The sequence below is a fragment of the Euleptes europaea genome, chromosome 7, assembly GCF_029931775.1.
Source record: "Euleptes europaea isolate rEulEur1 chromosome 7, rEulEur1.hap1, whole genome shotgun sequence".
Lineage (NCBI taxonomy): Eukaryota > Metazoa > Chordata > Lepidosauria > Squamata > Sphaerodactylidae > Euleptes > Euleptes europaea.
This window is the reverse complement of record NC_079318.1, coordinates 85,378,420-85,397,912: the sequence shown is the minus strand read 5'-3', so window position 1 is coordinate 85,397,912 and position 19,493 is coordinate 85,378,420. Positions and strand designations below refer to the sequence as shown.

General features: G+C 47.7%; 1 protein-coding gene across 1 annotated transcript in view; it reads left to right on the top strand.

Moving 5' to 3' along the window:
* MEX3A (mex-3 RNA binding family member A) overlaps window positions 1-16,012 on the top strand; it is a 30,114-nt gene extending 14,102 nt beyond the window's left edge. The window contains exon 2 of the mRNA XM_056853028.1: window positions 13,722-16,012. Within this exon, the coding sequence (XP_056709006.1) occupies window positions 13,722-14,827 (1,106 nt within the window). The 3' untranslated portion in view covers window positions 14,828-16,012. The remainder of the gene's footprint in view (window positions 1-13,721) is intronic.
* Window positions 16,013-19,493: the final 3,481 nt, after the last annotated feature.

Sequence of the window (19,493 nt, the reverse complement as noted above, 5' to 3'; positions counted from 1 at the left end):
AAAGCCGAGTATAGCACGGAAGTGTATGATCTCATTCTCCAGATAGTCAGTATCTGGTTTTGGCCATTATGCAATTTTATTTTTTAAAAATGTCTGTGATGGCATTAAAAAGGTGTGTGTGGGGGGGTTTGCACAGGTGTCTGGTAATTTTCCAGACGTACCTTATCGTGGTTCTTATTCAGTCTCTGTTGCAGACTAGCATGAGGGCCTTTTTTTAGGATTTTTAAACTAGATTTGATTTTTTTCCCCCTTGGAAAATGTAAATATGACAAAAGGGTGCTTGAAAACCCATGGACTGTATGGCTGCATTCCTCAGAGATCAGCTACAAGTTCTGTGCTTGGTATATGTAGGTAAGTGCCATCAAGGCATAACAGACTAGGCTTGCCAACCTCCAGGTACTAGCTTGAGATCTCCTGCTATTACATCTGATCTCCAGCCGATAGAGATCAGTTCACCTGGAGAAAATGGCCACTTTGGCAATTGGACTCTATGGCATGGAAGTCCCTCCCTTCCCCAAACCCTGCCTTCCTCAGGCTCCGCCTAAAAAATCTCCCACCGGTGGTGAAGAGGGACCTGGCAACCCTATAAAAGACCTATGGTGATCCCAGCATGGGGTTTTCGAGGCAAGTGAGAAGCTGAAGTGGTTTGCCGTACACTGCAGATTCTTCCTTGGTGGTCCCCCATCTAAGCACTGACTATGCTGCCTTCCCTGTTTAGTATACACAGTGTCAACTCTGTGTTAAGCAGCTATCCTAAGCAGAAGGGTGTAATTCTGCTTAGGATGGCACTGTTAATGTGTGAAACAGTCGATAATATAATCAAAAAAAACATACGCAAAAAAAACAAGCCTTTGTGGAAGACATCCTGACAAACAAATGTTGCATGAAATTTACAGCACTTAACCCTGACTGATGTAAAAATATTTATAACTCAACCCAAAGATACCTGAAAGAAAACTCCTATTCCCCCAAATTTGTTTTTACTATATATGCCTATGAATGCCATGACTTGGATGGCCCAGGCTAGCCCGATCTTGTCAGATCTCAGAAGTTAAGCAGGGTTGGCCCTGGTTAATACTTGGATGGGAGACCACCAAGGAAGTCTAGGGTTGCTATACACAGGGAGGCAATGGCAACCACCTCTGTTCCTCTCTTGCCTTGAAAACCCTACAGGGTTGCCATAAGTCAGAAGTGACTTGACGGCACTTCCCACCATGTCTGTGAAGAAAGACAATAACACTAGGGAAAGTTGAAGGTTTTAGGAAAAGAGGAAGCCCCAACATGAGATGGATCGACTCAATAAAGGAAGCCAGGGCCTTCAGTTTGCAAGACCTGAGCATGGATGTTAATGATAGGACGTTTTGGAGATAATTAATTCATATGGTCACCATAAGTCAGAAGCAACTTGACAGCATATAACACACACATGTTTATGAATACATGAAGCTATCTAATATAGATTATTGGTAGGGTTGCCAGGTCCTCCCTCTCCACCGGTAGGAGGCTTTTGGGAGCGGGGTTGAGCAGCTGCACATGCTGCCTCCGCTCAGAGCAGCCTGCTGGATTGGCAGGCAATTGCCCACCGGTGCCAGCAACCTGGCAACCCTAACTATTGGTCAAAGTAGACATGCAGTGGTTTTTCCATAGTCCCAGACAGTAGGTCTTTCTAAGGTCTTTTACACAAGACGTGTCAGGGATTGAACCATGGACCCCCTTCTGAATGCATATGGCAGGCTCTGCCATGGAGTTATGAACACAACTCAAACTAAGTAAGACCACTGGTCCACCTAGCTCAGTACTCTGACTGGAAGCAACTCTCTGAAGGTGCCTCTGAGTGTGTGCAGAGGGCTGTCCCCACCATCAGCCCCCCCCCCCGCATAACAGTCTTTTTAAATTCGTATGAAGATAACAGTTGGAAAAAGAACCAAACTGAAGGGGTGGGGGCTGTGCTCCAGCTGCTTTCCTTCCCCCGCTCAGCTGCCCATGCAAGGTTGCCAACCTCCAGGTAGTAGCAGGAGATCTTCTATTTCAGTTCACCTGGAGAAAATGGCTGCTTTGGCAATTGGACTCTATGGCATTGAAGTCCCTCCCCAAACCCCACCCTCCTCAGGCTCCACCCCAAAAACCTCCTGCAGGTGGCAAAGAGGGACCTGGCAACCCCTAGCCCCATGTGGAGTTCTAGCTGTGTTGGCACTTTGCCATAAATAAGTGGGTTTTGGGTTGCAGTTTGGGCACTCGGTCTCTAAAAGGTTCGCCATCACTGCTATAGAGTTACTGGTTTTAGATGGTGTGTTTTAAAAATTGTTTTCTATATAATTGTTTAAAAGACATGTTTAGTACAGCGTACCTTGTGTATGCCACTTTGAGTGCTGAAAAGCAACTAATGAGTTTATAAAGCTTGGCTCGCTTCCCCGCATCAGCTTGAGCCACCTGTGTCTGTGGTCTGAATTGGAGCGCCGGTACACATATGGTGTTGACTTTGGGGCTAGGAACTAGAAGAAATGCTGAGTGTTTAGCTCTTTTGTTCTGCAGTTTCAGGTGAAATGAGCAACAAGATTTCCCTCTTGACAACACACCTGGCTCTTCAGTATCCTTAGCAAGGAAGAATGGGGAGGGACTGTGGTCCATTGGCAGAGCATCTGTTTGGCATGCAGAAGGTCCCAGGTTCAATCTCTGGCACCTCCAGTTAAAGGATCTGGCAGCAGGTGATAATGAAAGACCGCTGCCTGAGACCCTGGAGAGCTGCTGCCAGTCTGAGTAGACAGTACTGACCTTGATGGACCAAGTATAAGGCAGCTTCAATATAAGGCAGCTTTATGGATTCATGGCATAGTGGTTAAGAGTGGTGGAGCGGTGGACTCTGATCGGGAGAACCGGGTTTGATTCCCCTCTCCTCCACATGAGCGGCGGAGGCTAATCTGGTGAACCGGGTTGGTTTCCCCACTCCGCCACGTGAAGCCAGCTGGGCGACCTTGGGCTAGACACACTCTCTCAGCCCCACCTACCTCACAGAGTGTCTGTTGTGGGGAGAGGAAGGGACAGTGATTGTAAGCCTGTTAGATTCTTCCTTAAGTGGTAGAGAAAGTCAGCATATGAAAACCAACTCTTCTTCTTCTTCTATTCCAAGCAAGAGCATTCCCCATTAAAGAAAGTTAGCAGGGATGAGGTAGAGAATCGCAAGACTCATCTGGCAGTGGTGGGTAAGGGGTGGTTCCAAATATTTGCAGCATTCAGGACACTGCTCCTCCCACTTGAGGAAGGGACAGGATCTTGTTGCCGGCATCACACTGAGCCTCCAGGGAACTAGAAGTGTTACTCCTGCTTTCAGTCAGTTGTATTGCTCCGCTCTTCTGAGGCACAACACACAGTGGAACAAGAGCAGCCTGACCGTGGCATGCAGGGCCAGCTCTGAGACGAGGCAACCTGAGGCAGTTGTCTCAGGTGGTCTGTTTTAGGGGGTGGCAACCCCCCCGTCCACCAGCTGCCAGTCTCTCCTTGCCTGCCTGCCAGCCAGCAGCCTGTCTACTACTGCCCTTGCCCGAGCACTGAAGGAGATATTTCCCCTTGCTCTCTGGGGCCTCTTCAAAAATAGCGCATACCAGCTCCCAGACCCCTTCTTGTGAGAGTATGGTTATTAAAATGGCGGCCAAACTCTTGCGACAGGAAGCGACCTCTTGAGAGTCCAGAATGACCTGTAGGGCACGTGCTGCTTGGTGTGCTATTTTAAAAGACGGCTGGGGTAGCAATGAGGTGAAGAGAATAAAGAGTATTCTTTCTTCTGTAGGTGACGGCAGTGGTCAGGCTGGTAGGCGTGCAGCTAGTGACAGAGGCTTCTACTACTATTGAGATGTGGCGGGCAGTAGAAGTGAGACGGGAGTAGTGGCAGTGAACTCCGCTTGAGGTTACTGGCGGGGTAATTTCCTCCTCCCCTTGCAGCTTCCAATGTGGAAGTACAGGTGGGACTCCTCTCACTTGCCAAAGGGGAATGTTTGTCATGGGGAGTAAATTTGTTGAAGAAGAAGAGTTGGTTTTCTTACATGCCGACTTTCTCTACCACTTAAGGCAGAATCAAACCGGCTTACCATCACCTTCCCTTCCCCTCCCCACAACAGACACCCTGTGAGGTAGGTGAGGCTGAGAGAGCTGTGACTAGCCCAGGGTCACCCAGCTGGCTTCGTGTGCAGGAGTGGGGAAACCAACCTGGTTCATCTGATTAGCGTCTGCCGCTCATGTGGAGGAGCGGGGGATTGAACCCGGTTCTCCAGTTCAGAGTCTACCGCTCCAAACCACCGCTCTTAACCACTACACCACACTGAGGGCTTCTGCCTGCTCATTCCCCCACCCACCCCCAGCTTTTAAAGTCCTGCAGAACCTCTCCCCAAGTACTTTTATTTGAAGCACATTCATGTTGTGGTATGTTCTGGGAGCACCTGCTGAAGAAAGAGTGCCTAGCCAGAGAGTCTATGAGAAGCTACGCTGCAGGAGAGGAGAGGGTCCAGCACCCCTCATTCACATACCCCTTTTGCTTAAAACCAAAGACCTCACGTTCTCCTTTCTATGTGTTTGGAGCAGTTTCGAGTTTCAGCACCAAGAACTGTTGCCGTCATGTCTAGACCGGCCCTGAGAAACTGGTCTCGATATTACAAGTCCTGTGGTCACCTGCTTGCCCTCATTCTTACGCTCCTGAACTCTTTTCCGACACCCTTCAAATCAAATGTATTTCTTTCATGTGCAGTTTTACTTAATTGCAGCTGGAGAGGATACCGTTTCAATTACTAGGTTCTCTTATTTGAAAGAGGGAATTTATTGGGTGAATATCGAGTAGGGCCGCCAAGTCTCCTGGCAGCAGCCCCCCAACCCCCTCTGCTGTTCGGTAGGCCAGCAGGGAGGAAATAATGCAAAAATCACCGTGGCATAAACATAATTTTCAGGGCCAACCCAGAAGTGACATCACACCTCTCTAGGATTCAGCAGAAACTCTATGGTAAGAGTTTTACCATAGAGTTTCCGGTGAATCCTAGAGTGGCATGACATCAAGGTTTACTCCAGAAATGTCATCATGCTGTCAACATGATAGCACCCCCCTATGTCTCTGCCCCCCAGTCTCCTGCTGGGTGCCAGCCACTGACTGGCAAACCTAATGTCAAGATAACCATCACCCCTCACACACACACACACAAATAATATTAGGAACTGTAGTTTGGTGAGGGAATTATCGGCTAGAGATCATGGGGTGGTGGCAGGAAACAGGTACTCCTTATCATGAGATGGTCCAGGTTGTAAGCCCATTGCAATGATACTGTCAATTTATGTAATCTCAGAAATAAAATTATTTTCCCCCCCCTTTCGTTTTGTAAGATTGTCTGTATTTGATGAGACTGTGTGTGTACGGTTGTGACCTGGGCCTCCTCCTCAGAACTACAGTTTCCTGGGCAGTGGAAATTCCTTTTTACAGCGTTCTGACTGTTTGGGGAGAAAGGCAGGCCGAGTAATATTCTAAATAAGTTAAATACACTTTTTCAACCACTTCACGTGTGTTTTTTAGATATGTTCTGGGAATAGGAGGAGAAGGTCAGCAATATATCTCTTTCACCAAGAAATACCCAGAGAGGGAAAACAAGCCAGCAATCTTCTGCATTAGTAAAATCCAGTTATATCATAAGGGTGGCTTGTGCTTCTTTGGGTCTATTGGAAATGAGGGGCCTATGATCGGATCTGATGATGTGCCCCTCATAGGCTTGCAGGTCCCTCTTCGCCACCGGCGGGAGGTTTTTGGGGTGGAGCCTGAGGAGGGCGGGGTTTGGGGAGGGGAGGGACTTCAGTGCCATAGAGTCCAATCGCCAAAGCGGCCATTTTCTCCAGGTGAACTGATCTCTATCAGCTGGAGATCAGTTGTAATAGCAGGAGATCTCCAGCTAGTACTTGGGGGTTGGCAACCCTGGCCCCTCAAAAAATAGGCACCGGAGGATGGGGGAATATAGATTGGGGCTATGAAACGGGGGTTAACTCTCCCCCTGCCCTGTGCCATTTCCCCAACCGAAAATGAATCCCTCGGCTGCTTTAAGCCCTAATTGGGCGGGGAACACGTCTTGCGCTTGTTTGTTTCCCTTCCAGGGCTTAAACCAGCCCTGAGCTGCCACTTCTGATCAGTGTCATAAGGGGGGGGGTGTCGACCTATCGTCCCTCAATGCTGTTCCTCAGTGCTGCAGCCCTGGTCTGTATCACCTCCTCTTTGCCTGCCTTTTGCAGCAGAATTTGAATTTCAGAAGGGGTTTTGTCACGATGATCGTGTTCTGGTGAGCGGGTCCTTGTGGCCTTAATTCGGCCCACTGGGAGAGAGTTTCCCTGGACAAGGAAACTCGGGATCCTGACACTTTGGGCATATATTTGCTTCACCGGCCCACGGATCCGAAATGTAAAAGTTAAGTCTGTCCCAACGAGTCACCAGCGCATGTAAAAGGGGCGATTAGCAATCCACATTCAGTTCACTGCAGCGCACAGATGCGCTTGTCGAAATGGAGAGCATGGGTTGGACTCTGCATAGACACTCACCTCTTGTTCCTTGCCTACGAGTGTGTAATTTTTCACCCCCCTCAGTTCAGTGTGACAAGGAGTCCCTCCATCTGTCAGTGTGTCCTGTTGAGGGGCCGCTCAACCATCCTGTGCATCCTTCTGCCAGCTACACCCTGCCTCCTTTCTTTGGTCTTCCCTCCCCCTTTCCTCCTCTGCCGTCTCGTCAAGGGTCCCTTTTGCCTTTTGGTCTATTCTTTCCTCCTCTATCTCTGATCATTCTCTCTCTCGCCCTCGATAGTCTTGTAGTACGTTTGTCCCCAGCTACATCTTCAACTTGCCTGCTTTACCTCCCTCTGCACTCAGCATGGATTTCCCCTTCCTTTGTCTCTCCGTCTGTCTACATGACCCCTTTGTTTCACCTTTCCTATTACGTTAGGCTCCCTTTTCCTCCTTCCACTCCCCCCCACACACATCCCAAGCCCTGCCCACTGTATACATTAAAACAGGGAGAACCTGCATGTCCTTCTTAGCTAGATGCATGATCTGAGAAGAGCGTTCAAATGGTCGTGTGGGGGAAGAAGCAGAGTTGTTTTGTCTCGTAAATGGACTCTGGACAACGGAAGATTTTAGCAGTGCAGGTTCCTGGCCCCAGTGCAATTGATCCCTTCAGCGCAGGGTTTCCTGAGAGAGAGAGGGAGAGAGAGAAAGAGCAGTCCATTAGGGGCAGTATTGTTTTTTTTTTTTTCCAAGCTACACTGCGGTTGTATCCTCCAAAGCGCAAGCCAGCAATGAGCTTGGCCCGCTGGCTCTCTGCCCATTCTTGCCATGTAAGCTGGAATTTCCAAGAATCGCCTGAAGCCTCTCTTGGGGTGAATCATTTCCCCTATCTCCATAAATTTTTGGGAGGGGGGAGAGGAAACAATGGGTTTCGTTTCTAAGACATCCCACCTCTTACACACACACCCTTTAAAAAAATCTGGCTATTCATCACCAGGATTACGCTGGTATGGCACCCTCCGCTTTAAACATTTGGATTCGCTCTGCTGATGTTCATCAAACCTTTCATGTATAAATTAAGCTTGTAAATAGCCACCTGCCTGAATGAAGAATCATATATAGTTGACTAGTCAACTGATTCTAGTCAACTGATTCTCGTCAGATCTCAGGAGCTAAGCAAAGTCAACCCTGGCAAGTATTTGGATGGGAGAAGCGCCAAAGAACACCAGGGTTGTGACGTGGAGGCAGGAAATGTCAAACCATCTCTGAACATCTCTTGCCTTGAAAACCCTACGGGTCACCTTAAGTCAGCTGTGACTTGATGACAAAAAAAAAGGTTAATAACTTTTCATGGACTTATTTCCAAAACCGTACCGTTTTGTGCGTGACGTTACACATGTCGAAATCAATCTGTATACCTGTGGTTCCCAAACATTTCGGGCCACCGCCCCCTTGGCTCCACAAACTCAACCCCAGCACCCCCTACCCTGTCCAACAACACAGTTGAAGGGGCCTACCTCTAGCGCCCCCCTGCTGCCCCCCTGCCTCTTAGTGCCCCCCCGGGTAATCCCACCTCCCCCCACGGGGTGGTACTGCCCACTTTGGGAACCACTGGTGTATACGGAGAGAGTGGGTGTCAGTGCATTGGTTCTGCCCCCATTTACATGAGGTTGCCTTAGGGTTGCCAGGTCCCTCTTTGCCACAGGCAGGAGGTTTTGGGGTGGAGCTTGAGGAGGGTGGGGTTTGGGGAGGGGAGGGACTTCAATGCCATAGAGTCCAATTGCCAAAGCGGCCATTTTCTCCAGGGGAACTGATCTCTATCGGCTGGAGATCAGTTGTAATAGCAGGAGATCGCCAGCTAGTACCTGGAGGTTGGCAACCCTAGGTTGCCTACTCGTGAGCGTACAGTGTATAGGGAGTGTTCACATGCATGCTCTGCCCCTGTGATCAGGAACGTTGCTTTTTTTCAACAGTTCTGATCACAGGACAGGAACCTGAGCAAGGACACTTTCTATGCTTGTAGATAGGGTTGCCAGCTCCAGGTTGGGAAATACCTGGAGATTTTGGGGGTGGAGCCTGTGGAGGGCAGGGTTTGAAAAGGGGAGGGTCTTCAGTGGGGTATAATGCCATAGAGTCCACCTTCCGAAGTGGCCATTTTCTTCAGGGAAACTGACCTCTGTCCCCTGGAGATCAGTTGTAATAGCGGGAGATCTCCAGCCACCACCTGGAGGTTGGTCAAAAGGACTGTAGCCCTTTTGAGATGGCTCCTGGCTCCCTTGCCTCCGTCATGAGTGGGCCCTAAGCAGGCTGTTGTTCACATGGAACTAGGCTTGCCAACCTCCAGGTGGCACCTGGAGAGCTCCCACTATTACAATTGAATCCCAGAAGTCCAAGATCGGTTCCCCTGGAGAAAAACCCTTCTGAAGTCCCACCCCTCCCCAAACCCTGTTCTCCCCAGGTTCCACCCCCGAAATCTTCCAAGCATTTCCCAACCCCCAGCTGGCAACCCTACACGGAACCCTTTCTATGTGAAGAGGCCTCTCTCTAAGGGCCTCGCTCGTGAGTAGGACTTCACAAAGTTTGTTACTTGTGAGGAAACCTCTCTAAAGGTCCAGGGAACTGGCTGGCAGTGGCAGAAGGGCGAGCTGGCTGCCCGCTGCCTCCACTGTTAAGATTGCCGGTCTCCAGATGGGGCCTGGAGTTCTCCCAGAATTACAACTCACCTAAGGGTTGACAGGGTGTGCAAGTGGCAGGAGGTTTGGGGGGTGGGGACATAGGCGGCCTCCACAACGTCCTGTGTGCTGCTGTGTCACTTCTTGGGGAAACCTGGAGGTGACATGGGGCAGCTCTAGGAATCACCTGAGACTCTATGGTTTTACCACAGAACGTCTGGCAATTCCCAGAGCTACCCTGTGTCACAGGTTTTTCCCTAAAGTGATGCTCCAGTGCACAGGTCACCAATGTTTAAAATAAAATTCTCCTGTCACTGGTCCAAGGAGTGGTGGTAGGTTTTTCAGGTCCCTCTTTGCCACCGGTGGGAGGTTTTTGGGGCGAAGCCTGAGGAGGGTGGGGTTTGGGGGGGGGGACTTCAGTGCCATAGAGTACAATTGCCAGAGTAGCCATTTTCTCCAGGTAAACTGATCTCTTTTGGCTGGAGATCAGTTGTAATAGCAGGAGATCTCCAGCTAGTACCTGGAGGTTGGCAACCCCAAGTGGTGGGCAAAGTCAACTGTTGGCAGGCTTGGCACCCTAGCTGATTTCCAGACTATGGAGATCAGTTCCCTTGGAGCTTCAGAGAGTGGACTGTGGTATGTCATAGATTCTAGGTGAAATCTCTCCCCAAACTCCCTCCTCCAAAGGTACTACCCCCACTCCAGGAATTTCCCAGGCAAGAATTGGCAACCTTATCTGCAGCAAGACTGTTGCTTCTCCTAGTCTCCTTGGTTTATTTCTTTATTTCATTAGTTAGTTAAACATTTTTTATCCCACAGCTTTCCTCCCAAAAAGGCTCCCACGGCACCTTCTAGTATATAAAAAGACACTGTTAAAACACAATAAAACCATCAATAAGTTCATATAGAACCTCCATAAACCCAGCTGATGATGAAATAACAGCTTGAAAGCAGCAGTCAGTGATCTGAAAGAGAATAAAACCATTACAGCAATGATAACATCATCATCATAACGCTTTAGAATTTGCATAGCACTTCTGGTGCTTCACATACATTATCTTATAATCCTTAAACCAGCCCTGTAGGATAGGCCAGTTTGATTATCCTGGTACGACAGACAGAAATTGAGAGGAAGCTGCTGAAGTATGGCTAAAGTCACAGTAAAGTGATTTACTGGCAGCATGGTTAGGCTTGCCAGGTCCCCCTTCGGCACCAGTGGGAAATGTTGGGGGCGGAGCCTGCGGAGGGTGGGTTTTGGGGAGGGGAGGGGCTTCAGTGCCATAGAGTCCAGTTGCCAAAGCAGCCATTGTCTACAGGTGAACTGATCTCTATTGGCTGGAGATCAGTTGTAATAGCAGGAGATCTCCAGCTAGTACCTGGAGGTTGGCGATGCTAAGCTTGGTGTAGTCCTGCCAAAAGGGGGAGGTTTTGGGGACAACATTCAAAGGGTCCCAGTCACAGTGGGGTAGGGATCCCAGCCGCCAGGTGGGACCTGGGGATCCTCTGGAATTACAGCTCATCTCCAGAGTACACATTTCAGTTACCCTGGAGAAAATGAATGCTTTGGAGGGTGGACTCCTTGGCATCGTACCCCACTGAGGTCCTTGTCCTCTCAAAGCTCCATCCCCAAATCTCCAGGAATTTCCCCACCTGGATCTGGCAACCTTCCCTTCCCACATTTCCCACTGGTGGCCAAAGGGGACTAGGCAACCCTACAGTGGGGCCCACTGGGGTGAAGCCCTTTAACTGGTAGGCCGCTGCATTGGATGGCTGCTGGTGGGCAGGAGAAAACTGAGCCTAGGGACCCTGAGATGCTGCAGTACTAGACGCAGACCCAGGTCATACTGATGACAACGAGCCTGGGCAAGCCTACTCCTATTGCCATCATGGCTGCTGACCCAGCCAACCAAGTAGCTCCTACAACACAGCCAGCACTGAAGGGGGATCTTGGCTCAGCTTGTTCCAGGGCTGTTTTTAAGTCTCAGTCCACCCCTGTGGCCCATGGAACCGGGCAAGTAATAGAACATAGAATCATAGAGTTGGAAGGGACCTCCAGGGTCAATGTGATCTGTTTTCCAGTTATGTTTGGCTTGGGTCTGGGGGCTTCCAGAGGGGATCTCTGGCTTGTGGGAGGACACAGACACAGAGCTAGCTGCCTTATACTGAACGGAACCATCGTGCATCAAAGTTAGCAGTGTCTATTCAGACTAGCAGCGGCTCTCCAGGGTCTCAGGCAGAGGTCTTTCACATCACCCACTATAATCCTTTTAACTGGAGATGCTGGGGATTGAACCTGGGACCTTCTGCATGCCAAGCAGAAGTTCTGCCATTAATCCAAGGCCCCTCCCTTGAGGAGTCCACAGTAGCCAGCGTGGTGTAGTGGGTAAGTTTCCCCGCTCCTCCACACAAAGCCAGCTGGGTGACCTTGGGCAAGTCACAACTCTGTTAGTGCTCTCTCAGCCCTGCCTACCTCACAGGGTGTTTGTTGTGGGGAGGGGAAGGGAAGGTGATTGTAAGCCGGTTTGAGTCTCCCTTAAGTGGTAAAGTCGGCATATAAAAACAACTTCTTCTTCTTCCTCCTCCTCTTCTTCTTCCTCCTTCTTCTCCTCCTCTTCTTCTTCTTCCTCCTCTTCTTCTTCTTCTTCTTCTGATTCAATAAGGGCAAACACACACACTCTAAAAACGTGGACTTGCTTCAAACATCCATATTCTAAGGGGAAAGAGGCCGAGAGATCCATGCAAGGGAAAGAGGGTTAATCCCCTTCTTTCCCATGTAATGCCCCTAATCCAAATTGGTCCCTGTTACAGCTGCTGTTGGCCTTCTAAGCACGCTAGGAAGATCTGATCATGGGATCTCTGCCCCAGTATCTCGCCATGCTAGCCTCTCAAACCAACGATCTCTTACCGAGCCACACCCCCTTCACTATTATAAATTGCTGAGACTGCTGCCGCACTTACTGTATTAATTCACTCCACGTTGTCCTGTCCTCCCATTATTTAAAAACCAAAGGACTGATTGTTATTTGGGCTAACGCTTATAGCGGTTATTAAGGTTGCCAACCTCCAGGGACTAGCTGGAGATCTCCTGCTATGACAACTGATCTCCAGCCAATAGAGATCAGTTCGCCTGGAGAAAATGGCTGCTTTGCCAATTGGACTATGGCATTGAAGTCCCTCCCCTCTCCTAAAGAAGAAGAAGAAGAGTTGGTTTTTATATGCCGACTTTCTCTACCACTTAAGGGAGACTCAAACCGGCTTACAATCACCTTCCCCTACCTCTCCCCACAACAACCCTGTGAGGTAGGTGAGGCTGAGAGAGCTCTAAGAGAGCTGTGACTAGCCCAAGGTCACCCAGCTGGCTTCGTGTGTAGGAATGGGGAAACAAACCCAGTTCACCAGATTAGCCTCCACCACTCATGTGGAGGAGTGGGAAATCAAACCCGGTTCTCCAGATCAAAGTCTACCGCTCCAAACTACCGCTCTTAACCACTACACCACGCTGCCCCCCCAAACCTCTCGCTGCTTGCAAAGAGGGACCTTTGCAACCCTAGCGGTTATAGAAACCCAGAGGGGCAGCCTAGTCGATCCCCTTTAGCAACCAAAGGGCTGAGGGAGTAAGACAACTGGCTTGGATCTCTAAAGCAGTCGCCAGAGGACTGGCTCCCTGGGATCTTTCTGGATCTCTCTGACTCTTAAGGATGGAATGGCCGTGATTTGTGGTGTATTTTTCGTGCACAGTAAGGCCTGCAGTTCTGACAAGCACACCCTGGTGGTGCATGAAGTAGGCACCTGATAGGTCATCTTCTATGGCTCAACGGAAGAGCACGTGTTTTGCATGCACAAGGTCCCAGGTTCAATCCCTGACATCTCCAGTATCTCAGGGAGCTGGGAGAAGTCCTTCTCTGCACGACCCTCTGGAGAGCTGCTGTCCAGTCAGTCAGACAGTGTGGAACTAGATCAGTCAATGGTCTGACTCAGAACAAGGCAAGGTTCTCAATGAATGGGGGAGCACCCTTTTTAGGATCGGGAGGGTTGTCACATACACATGAAGCTGCCTTCTGCTGAATCAGATCCTTGGTCTATCAAGATCAGTATTGTCTACTCAGACTGGCAGCAGCTCTCCGGGGTCTCGGGCAGAGTTTATTCACATCACCTACTACCAGGTCCTTACAACTGGAGATGCTGGGGATTGAACCTGGGACCTTGTGTACAGACCAAGCAGGTGCTATACCACTGAGCCACAACTGTCTTGTCTTTGTTTTTTGGGGGGGAGGGGGGATTAATTTTGCAATAATGAGAAACTAAAAGAAAAAATGACTCCCTTCTGCCCCAACATACAAAGAATACGCCTAACTACCACCAGCATCCTTAATGTATTTCAGAGCTGGGCATTAGGGAAGTGAGAGAAATCAGTTCTCACTTGATTATCTCCGAGGTAGGCAAGGAATGAGATTCTGGGAGGGGAGGGATCAGGAAAAACAAAGGAAGCCAAGAGGGCCACTTAATCCGTCTCCTCTTTTTCCTTTACTGTCTTTAAAGGTTGCAAAATCAAAGCTCTGAGGGCCAAGACCAACACCTACATCAAGACTCCAGTACGCGGTGAAGAGCCTGTGTTCATGGTGACTGGGCGGCGGGAGGACGTCGCCATGGCGAGGAGAGAGATCATCTCTGCAGCCGAGCACTTCTCCATGATACGGGCCTCTCGTAACAAGGCCGGCACGACTTTCGGCAGTGCCCCAACCTTGCCGGGACAAGTCACCATCCGGGTCCGGGTCCCATACCGTGTAGTAGGCTTGGTGGTGGGGCCCAAAGGAGCCACCATCAAGCGGATCCAGCAGCAGACCAACACCTACATCATCACACCCAGCCGAGACCGGGACCCTGTCTTTGAGATCACAGGAGCGCCGGGCAACGTGGAGCGAGCCCGAGAGGAAATCGAAACCCATATTGCAGTCCGGACGGGCAAGATTTTAGAATACAACAACGAAAATGACTTCCTGTCCAGCAGTCCTGATTCGGGCATGGAGAATCGTTACTCAGAGGCCTGGCGGGTCCACACTCCAGCTCCTGGCTGCAAGCCTCTCTCCACCTTCCGTCAAAACAGCCTCGGGTGCATCGGCGACTGCTCTGTGGACCCAGCTTACGAGACTCCCCGGCTGAATGACCAAAATGATTTCAATTATAGTTACCTCTTTCCCAACTATGGTGTCAACAAACAAGATCTCTACTACGGGGTTCCAGAGTCTGGTGCTCCCTTGTGGGCTGGGCAGGAAAATACCAACCCTGTTTCTGTCCTCTTCTCTAAGCAGCAACGATCTAGCAATACTAGCGCCATCCATCCAAACTCGCATCGTTCCCCGTCCTCTTCTATACAAGAGCCTACTCTCTCCGGGCTTCCTAGAAGGTCTCAGGGGGAGCCCTTACAAGGGTTTTCCAAACTGGGTGCTTCCGCCACCACCCGGACATCCATCTCGAGCAGCCGGGAGTGCATGGTGTGTTTCGAAAGCGAGGTAACGGCAGCCCTTGTTCCGTGTGGCCATAATCTCTTCTGCATGGAGTGTGCCGTGCGGATCTGTGAGAGAACTGACCCGGAGTGCCCGGTGTGCCACGCAACAGCCACTCAGGCCATTAGAATATTTTCTTAAAAAGAGACATTGTTAGGGAAATTGGAGTGGGTAAAGGGAAGGGAGGGAGGGAAGAGCAGCGAGCAAGAGCGAGAGAAAAATCCAGACATCGGAAGAATGAACAAACAAATTAGAAAAAGAAAGTTAATTTAAAGAAGAAGAAGAAGAAGAAGAAGAAAAATTATTTTAGGAGCAATGTATGTTATTTTTTAAGAAAAATAATAAGAATAATAATAAGAATAATAAAGGTGATGATGATACAATGAAGATGGAGAAGCCAGAAATATTGGGAATGGCAATTGCTATACAACAGCCCGTGGTGTCATTTTGAAAACGGAGAACTCTCCACACACATGAGCAATTAGCAAGCAACACAGGAAGTGATGCGGTGGAAGTAGGGCGGGGCCTGTGGCCTGCTAGCGCCATTACTGGAGGGGGATGTGGGCATTTTCTCATCTAGCAAACCCAGCCCTGATCTTGGTCTGATGATGCTGGGCTTTCAACTTGCCTGGTGGGCCAAAAACTCAGAAAGTAACTTAAAGCTGTCAGGAAGGGAAACAGGAAAGAAAAAGAGAAAAACCATCAACCTCTGGGAACCTGATCAAACGAGGGCACAACTGTATTACCTCAAACATTTAAAAGAAAAAGAAGCAGCTAAAGAGCTTTATATTCTTTTTCCTCTATTTTTTTCCTAAGAAAAAAAATTAAAATGAATAAATAACATTAAAGCCAGTGAAATGGGAGAAGAATAAAAAAGGGTTTGGAAGAACCCCGAAGAGAATCCTCCTGGCCACTCTTAAATTTTAGTTTTGAGTCTTCTGAGCCACTGCAAAAGTTTTTTGAACTTTGAGTTTGCTTTTCCTATTTGAGCAGGGATTTGTTCATCGAATAAGAAATCAGGAGTCACTAACAGGGTATTTCAAAAAACAGAACAAAACCAAGCTACCAACGCTTCCGAATTCCCAGTTAAGGGGATGGAGGGGGTTGACCGCCATGTTTCTACGTCTCACCCTTCACGCTTGCCAAGTCATGCAGCCACTAACATAGACACACAAAAAGAGAAAAAAAAATTCTTCCTTTCCTTCTCTCTTTTGATTTTAAGAACAACGACAATTTCTCACTAAAACCTAAGAAAGATGTTCACGCAATACCGGCAACACGCCCACTTACAACCAACATGCATCCCGACGGAAAGCAAAAAATAAATAATAAATGAAAATGAAATAACATGTTTATATATAATTTTCTCGTCTTTTTAAACTGGACCAAAACTTTTGTTACTCAAAACCAAGTAAAGAGAGAGAAAAAAAAGAGTATTTACTTATGGACCAAAACCTCTTTTGCTGTCCTCATCTGGATCTTCCGGAGGTTGCTAACTTTTATATATTATATTTTTTTCAGAATGAAGCAAACAGACACATGCGCAAAAAACACAAAAATAGAAAAATAATAATTTTGAATTGCCTTGTTGAACATCCTTAATCATTTCAAGACAAAGTCATTTGACTCCTGGTTTTGTTACATCAGATACTTTTTTGAAAGTGTTGGGAACAGGAGAGACGAGCCGTTCAAACTCGTCTCCCTGCCAGTCTGCAACCCAGCGACCTAACATAGTCAGGTTTCTTGAACTTGCTACCTGGATGCCAAATTGCCAAGATGATCATATATTAAAAGGGGGTGGATTAGAACAACTCAGTACCACTATAAATGCATATATATGAATGTTTTCATTTTCTTCCCATTCCCTATCTTTACTTTTTTGCTTACAATTCTTGGACGCTTATTTAGGAAGGAACTCTTGAACCAAGAACCTTTGCAATTTGTTAAGAGATGGTTCTACAAAGAAAAAGAGAAAAGAAAGAAAAGAACAAAAAAGGATTAAAGAGCCCAAGAGTTTCTGGGATTTGTAGGGTTTGTTTTTAAAATCCTTGTATGCTATACGGGAGACTTTCATTTCGACATTGCATGCTTCTTGGGAATACATTCTCTTTCTCCACCCTTTTGTTCCACCTAAATACCATCCCTTGTCCTCTGGTGATTTGTTCTAAATGGTCCTTAGTCATCTACTGACAGGGTTGTGTGTACTTTTGTGCTTTAAAAAGAAATATCCTAAATTCTGCACCAAGAAAAGCCAAATCGTAGAAATTATGCAAGTGTGGGAGCTAAGCAATTCTCCATGTCTCCCTTCGTCCCAGGAGGTCCTACTGTGGCAGTGTATGCTCACGTGTGACTTCTGAGATTTCAGCAGGTAATGACCACCATTTTTGGATCCATCTTTATGGTCAGGTGGACTTAGTTTTTTAAAAGAAAATTATGAAAGTGGGGATTCTCAGGCTAAGGGATTCCATACCCATTCTACAAGCCCACGCTCGCACAACACGATTGAAGAATCGTGGAGTACATGCAGCCCTGTACGAGAAATTTATTTGGGGGGGCGGGTTGGGGGAGAAACGACTGGTGTTCTGCCATACTTGGCAACTGATTGTGATCTAAGGGAGGAAGTGGGGAACGCAGGTGTCTTTTTTTCCAGCAATGACAAAATATGCATTATCCAGGAACTGAAAGAATTGGGGGGAAGGGGGTGAGATGAAGGATGACCACATCCTAAATTCTGCATTATACACTGAAAAGACTGTTCTACTAAAGGGGACACTGTCAGCCTATCACAGGGCTTGCTTTCCTACCCTGACCTCCGGAAGCTCAAGCGGCTCAATCCTGCAACACGTTTGGGTATGAAAAACATCACCTAGTCAAAATGAACAGGGATTTCTTTCTTTAAAAAAAATAATATGAACATTGCAGTGAACACCAAGCCACTCTAGTTTCAAAACCGCAAAGTGTCGCTATGTCCTAATGGCGCGGCAGCAACGATTCCAGCCCCCTCTCCCGGACCGGATTGAGCCAGCTGCTACGGGAAACATGAAAGCGACTCTGGAGAGTGAGGCAAACCCAAACAAACTTTCTCCGTGCTACCCAGCTTGCTCAGAGCCGACGCTGACAGACGCAAGGCAGACCTGAGCAGGGCTGAACTGGGTGATGGTACCCCCGCCCCCTTTCCGTTCTGTCAATTTTCAGATCCAGCAAAGGGGCTTTGCTACCAAAATTTATCTGCACTTGCCTTCAAAGCAGTTCAGCGTGCACCCCGCAAGGAAGGGGTATCCACTGCACCCTCTCTGTTCTTGGTTAGTCTTCTGGCATGCCAGCAAAACAACTTTCTATGCATTCCTTTTTAAAAAGCCTGCAAAGACTTTAAAAATCTTGGTAACTGGCCTCATCGGCTTTATTTTATTTATTTATTTTGAAAAGCAAACTCTTGTGGGATACAATTAATTCTGACAGTCTCCCTTTTTTTGGCGAAAAAGAAGTTATAATACTTGTTTTATTAAATAGGATTGTATTAATCCCAGTAGGAGAAATGGAGAACAGGAAAGAAGGCCGAGGAGGAGGCGGGGAGAAGAGAGAGTAACATTTTCTGTTTTGGAGAAAGCAGACAAGAGGAAACCAATTGATACCAGTCCAGTTCCATTTGTTCCTGGTGGTGGTAGCATGGTACTGGTGGGAAGTTATCTTAACTTCCCCCACCAATGTAGATAAAATGGGGTGGGGTGGAGGAGGAGCCAGAGGGTGGACTGAAATTTTCGGGAACGGTGGGACACGAATGGCGTTGCTCCCTCTGGCAACGTGGCGCCCTACACAGGGCTGGATATATTCTTTGGATTTAGTCGTTCTTGGCGGAGTGAAGTCTGTTTTGTAGTTAATGTGAGAGAGTTTTCGGTCAATGTTTTATTGTTTTATGCCAGGCGATGGAGAGAGGAGAAAAGTGGAGGGCAGGGCCTCCCTTTGTGGGGAAATGTGCATGGGGGGAAGATTTTAGCGCCGGCCCTATAGGGCCGAGTAGGAAAAGTATGGAAGGACGGGGAAGGGGGGAATCTATTCTTTTCCTCTGGTTTCCCCCCTCCCCCCTGGTGCCTCCTTATTAAGGTGAGAAATTGAAACGGCCCCTTCCCTTACACTCACGCATGATGAAAATATTAGAATCTTTCCCTTTTAAAAAAAACAAAACAAAAAACAACTATATAAAACCCAAAACCAATATCCAAACTTGCTAATCAGAAATGGAAGGGGGTCTTGGTTCCTGTTCTCAGAACAGATCAAGTTCCCAAACCAGGCTTTGCCCTCTTCCAAGTTGATTTTTTTGAATAAAGAAATCTTTTTTTTAGTTCCAATAACCTTTTATCTATCTATCTATCTAATCTATATATACATATACATATATATTAAAAGAAAGCCTGATGTAGCAACTCTAGTTTAATAGCAGTATTTTAACTCCCATCTTTTAAAAAATATATATAAATATAAATATATATATATATATATTTCCACCCTCCCTCCCTGTTATTTTTTAATGTAGCAAGTAAAAGAAAAAACAACAATCCAAGTCTGCAGAACCTCAGTTGCAAAACCTAGAGCTACCTCTGGTCTAAAAGAGGGGGCCTGCATACTTTTGTTGGGGAGAAGGGAGGGTCCTGTAGGGGGCATCCACAGATTGGAATTCCCAGGGGTCCCTTACAGGAAGGGGATGGGAATAAATTTTGCGTAATTACCTTGTTTTTAATATATGTATATATATAAATCTTAAAAGAAAAAAAAACAGAAAAAATGCCCACGACCTTAATTTTTTGCTCTG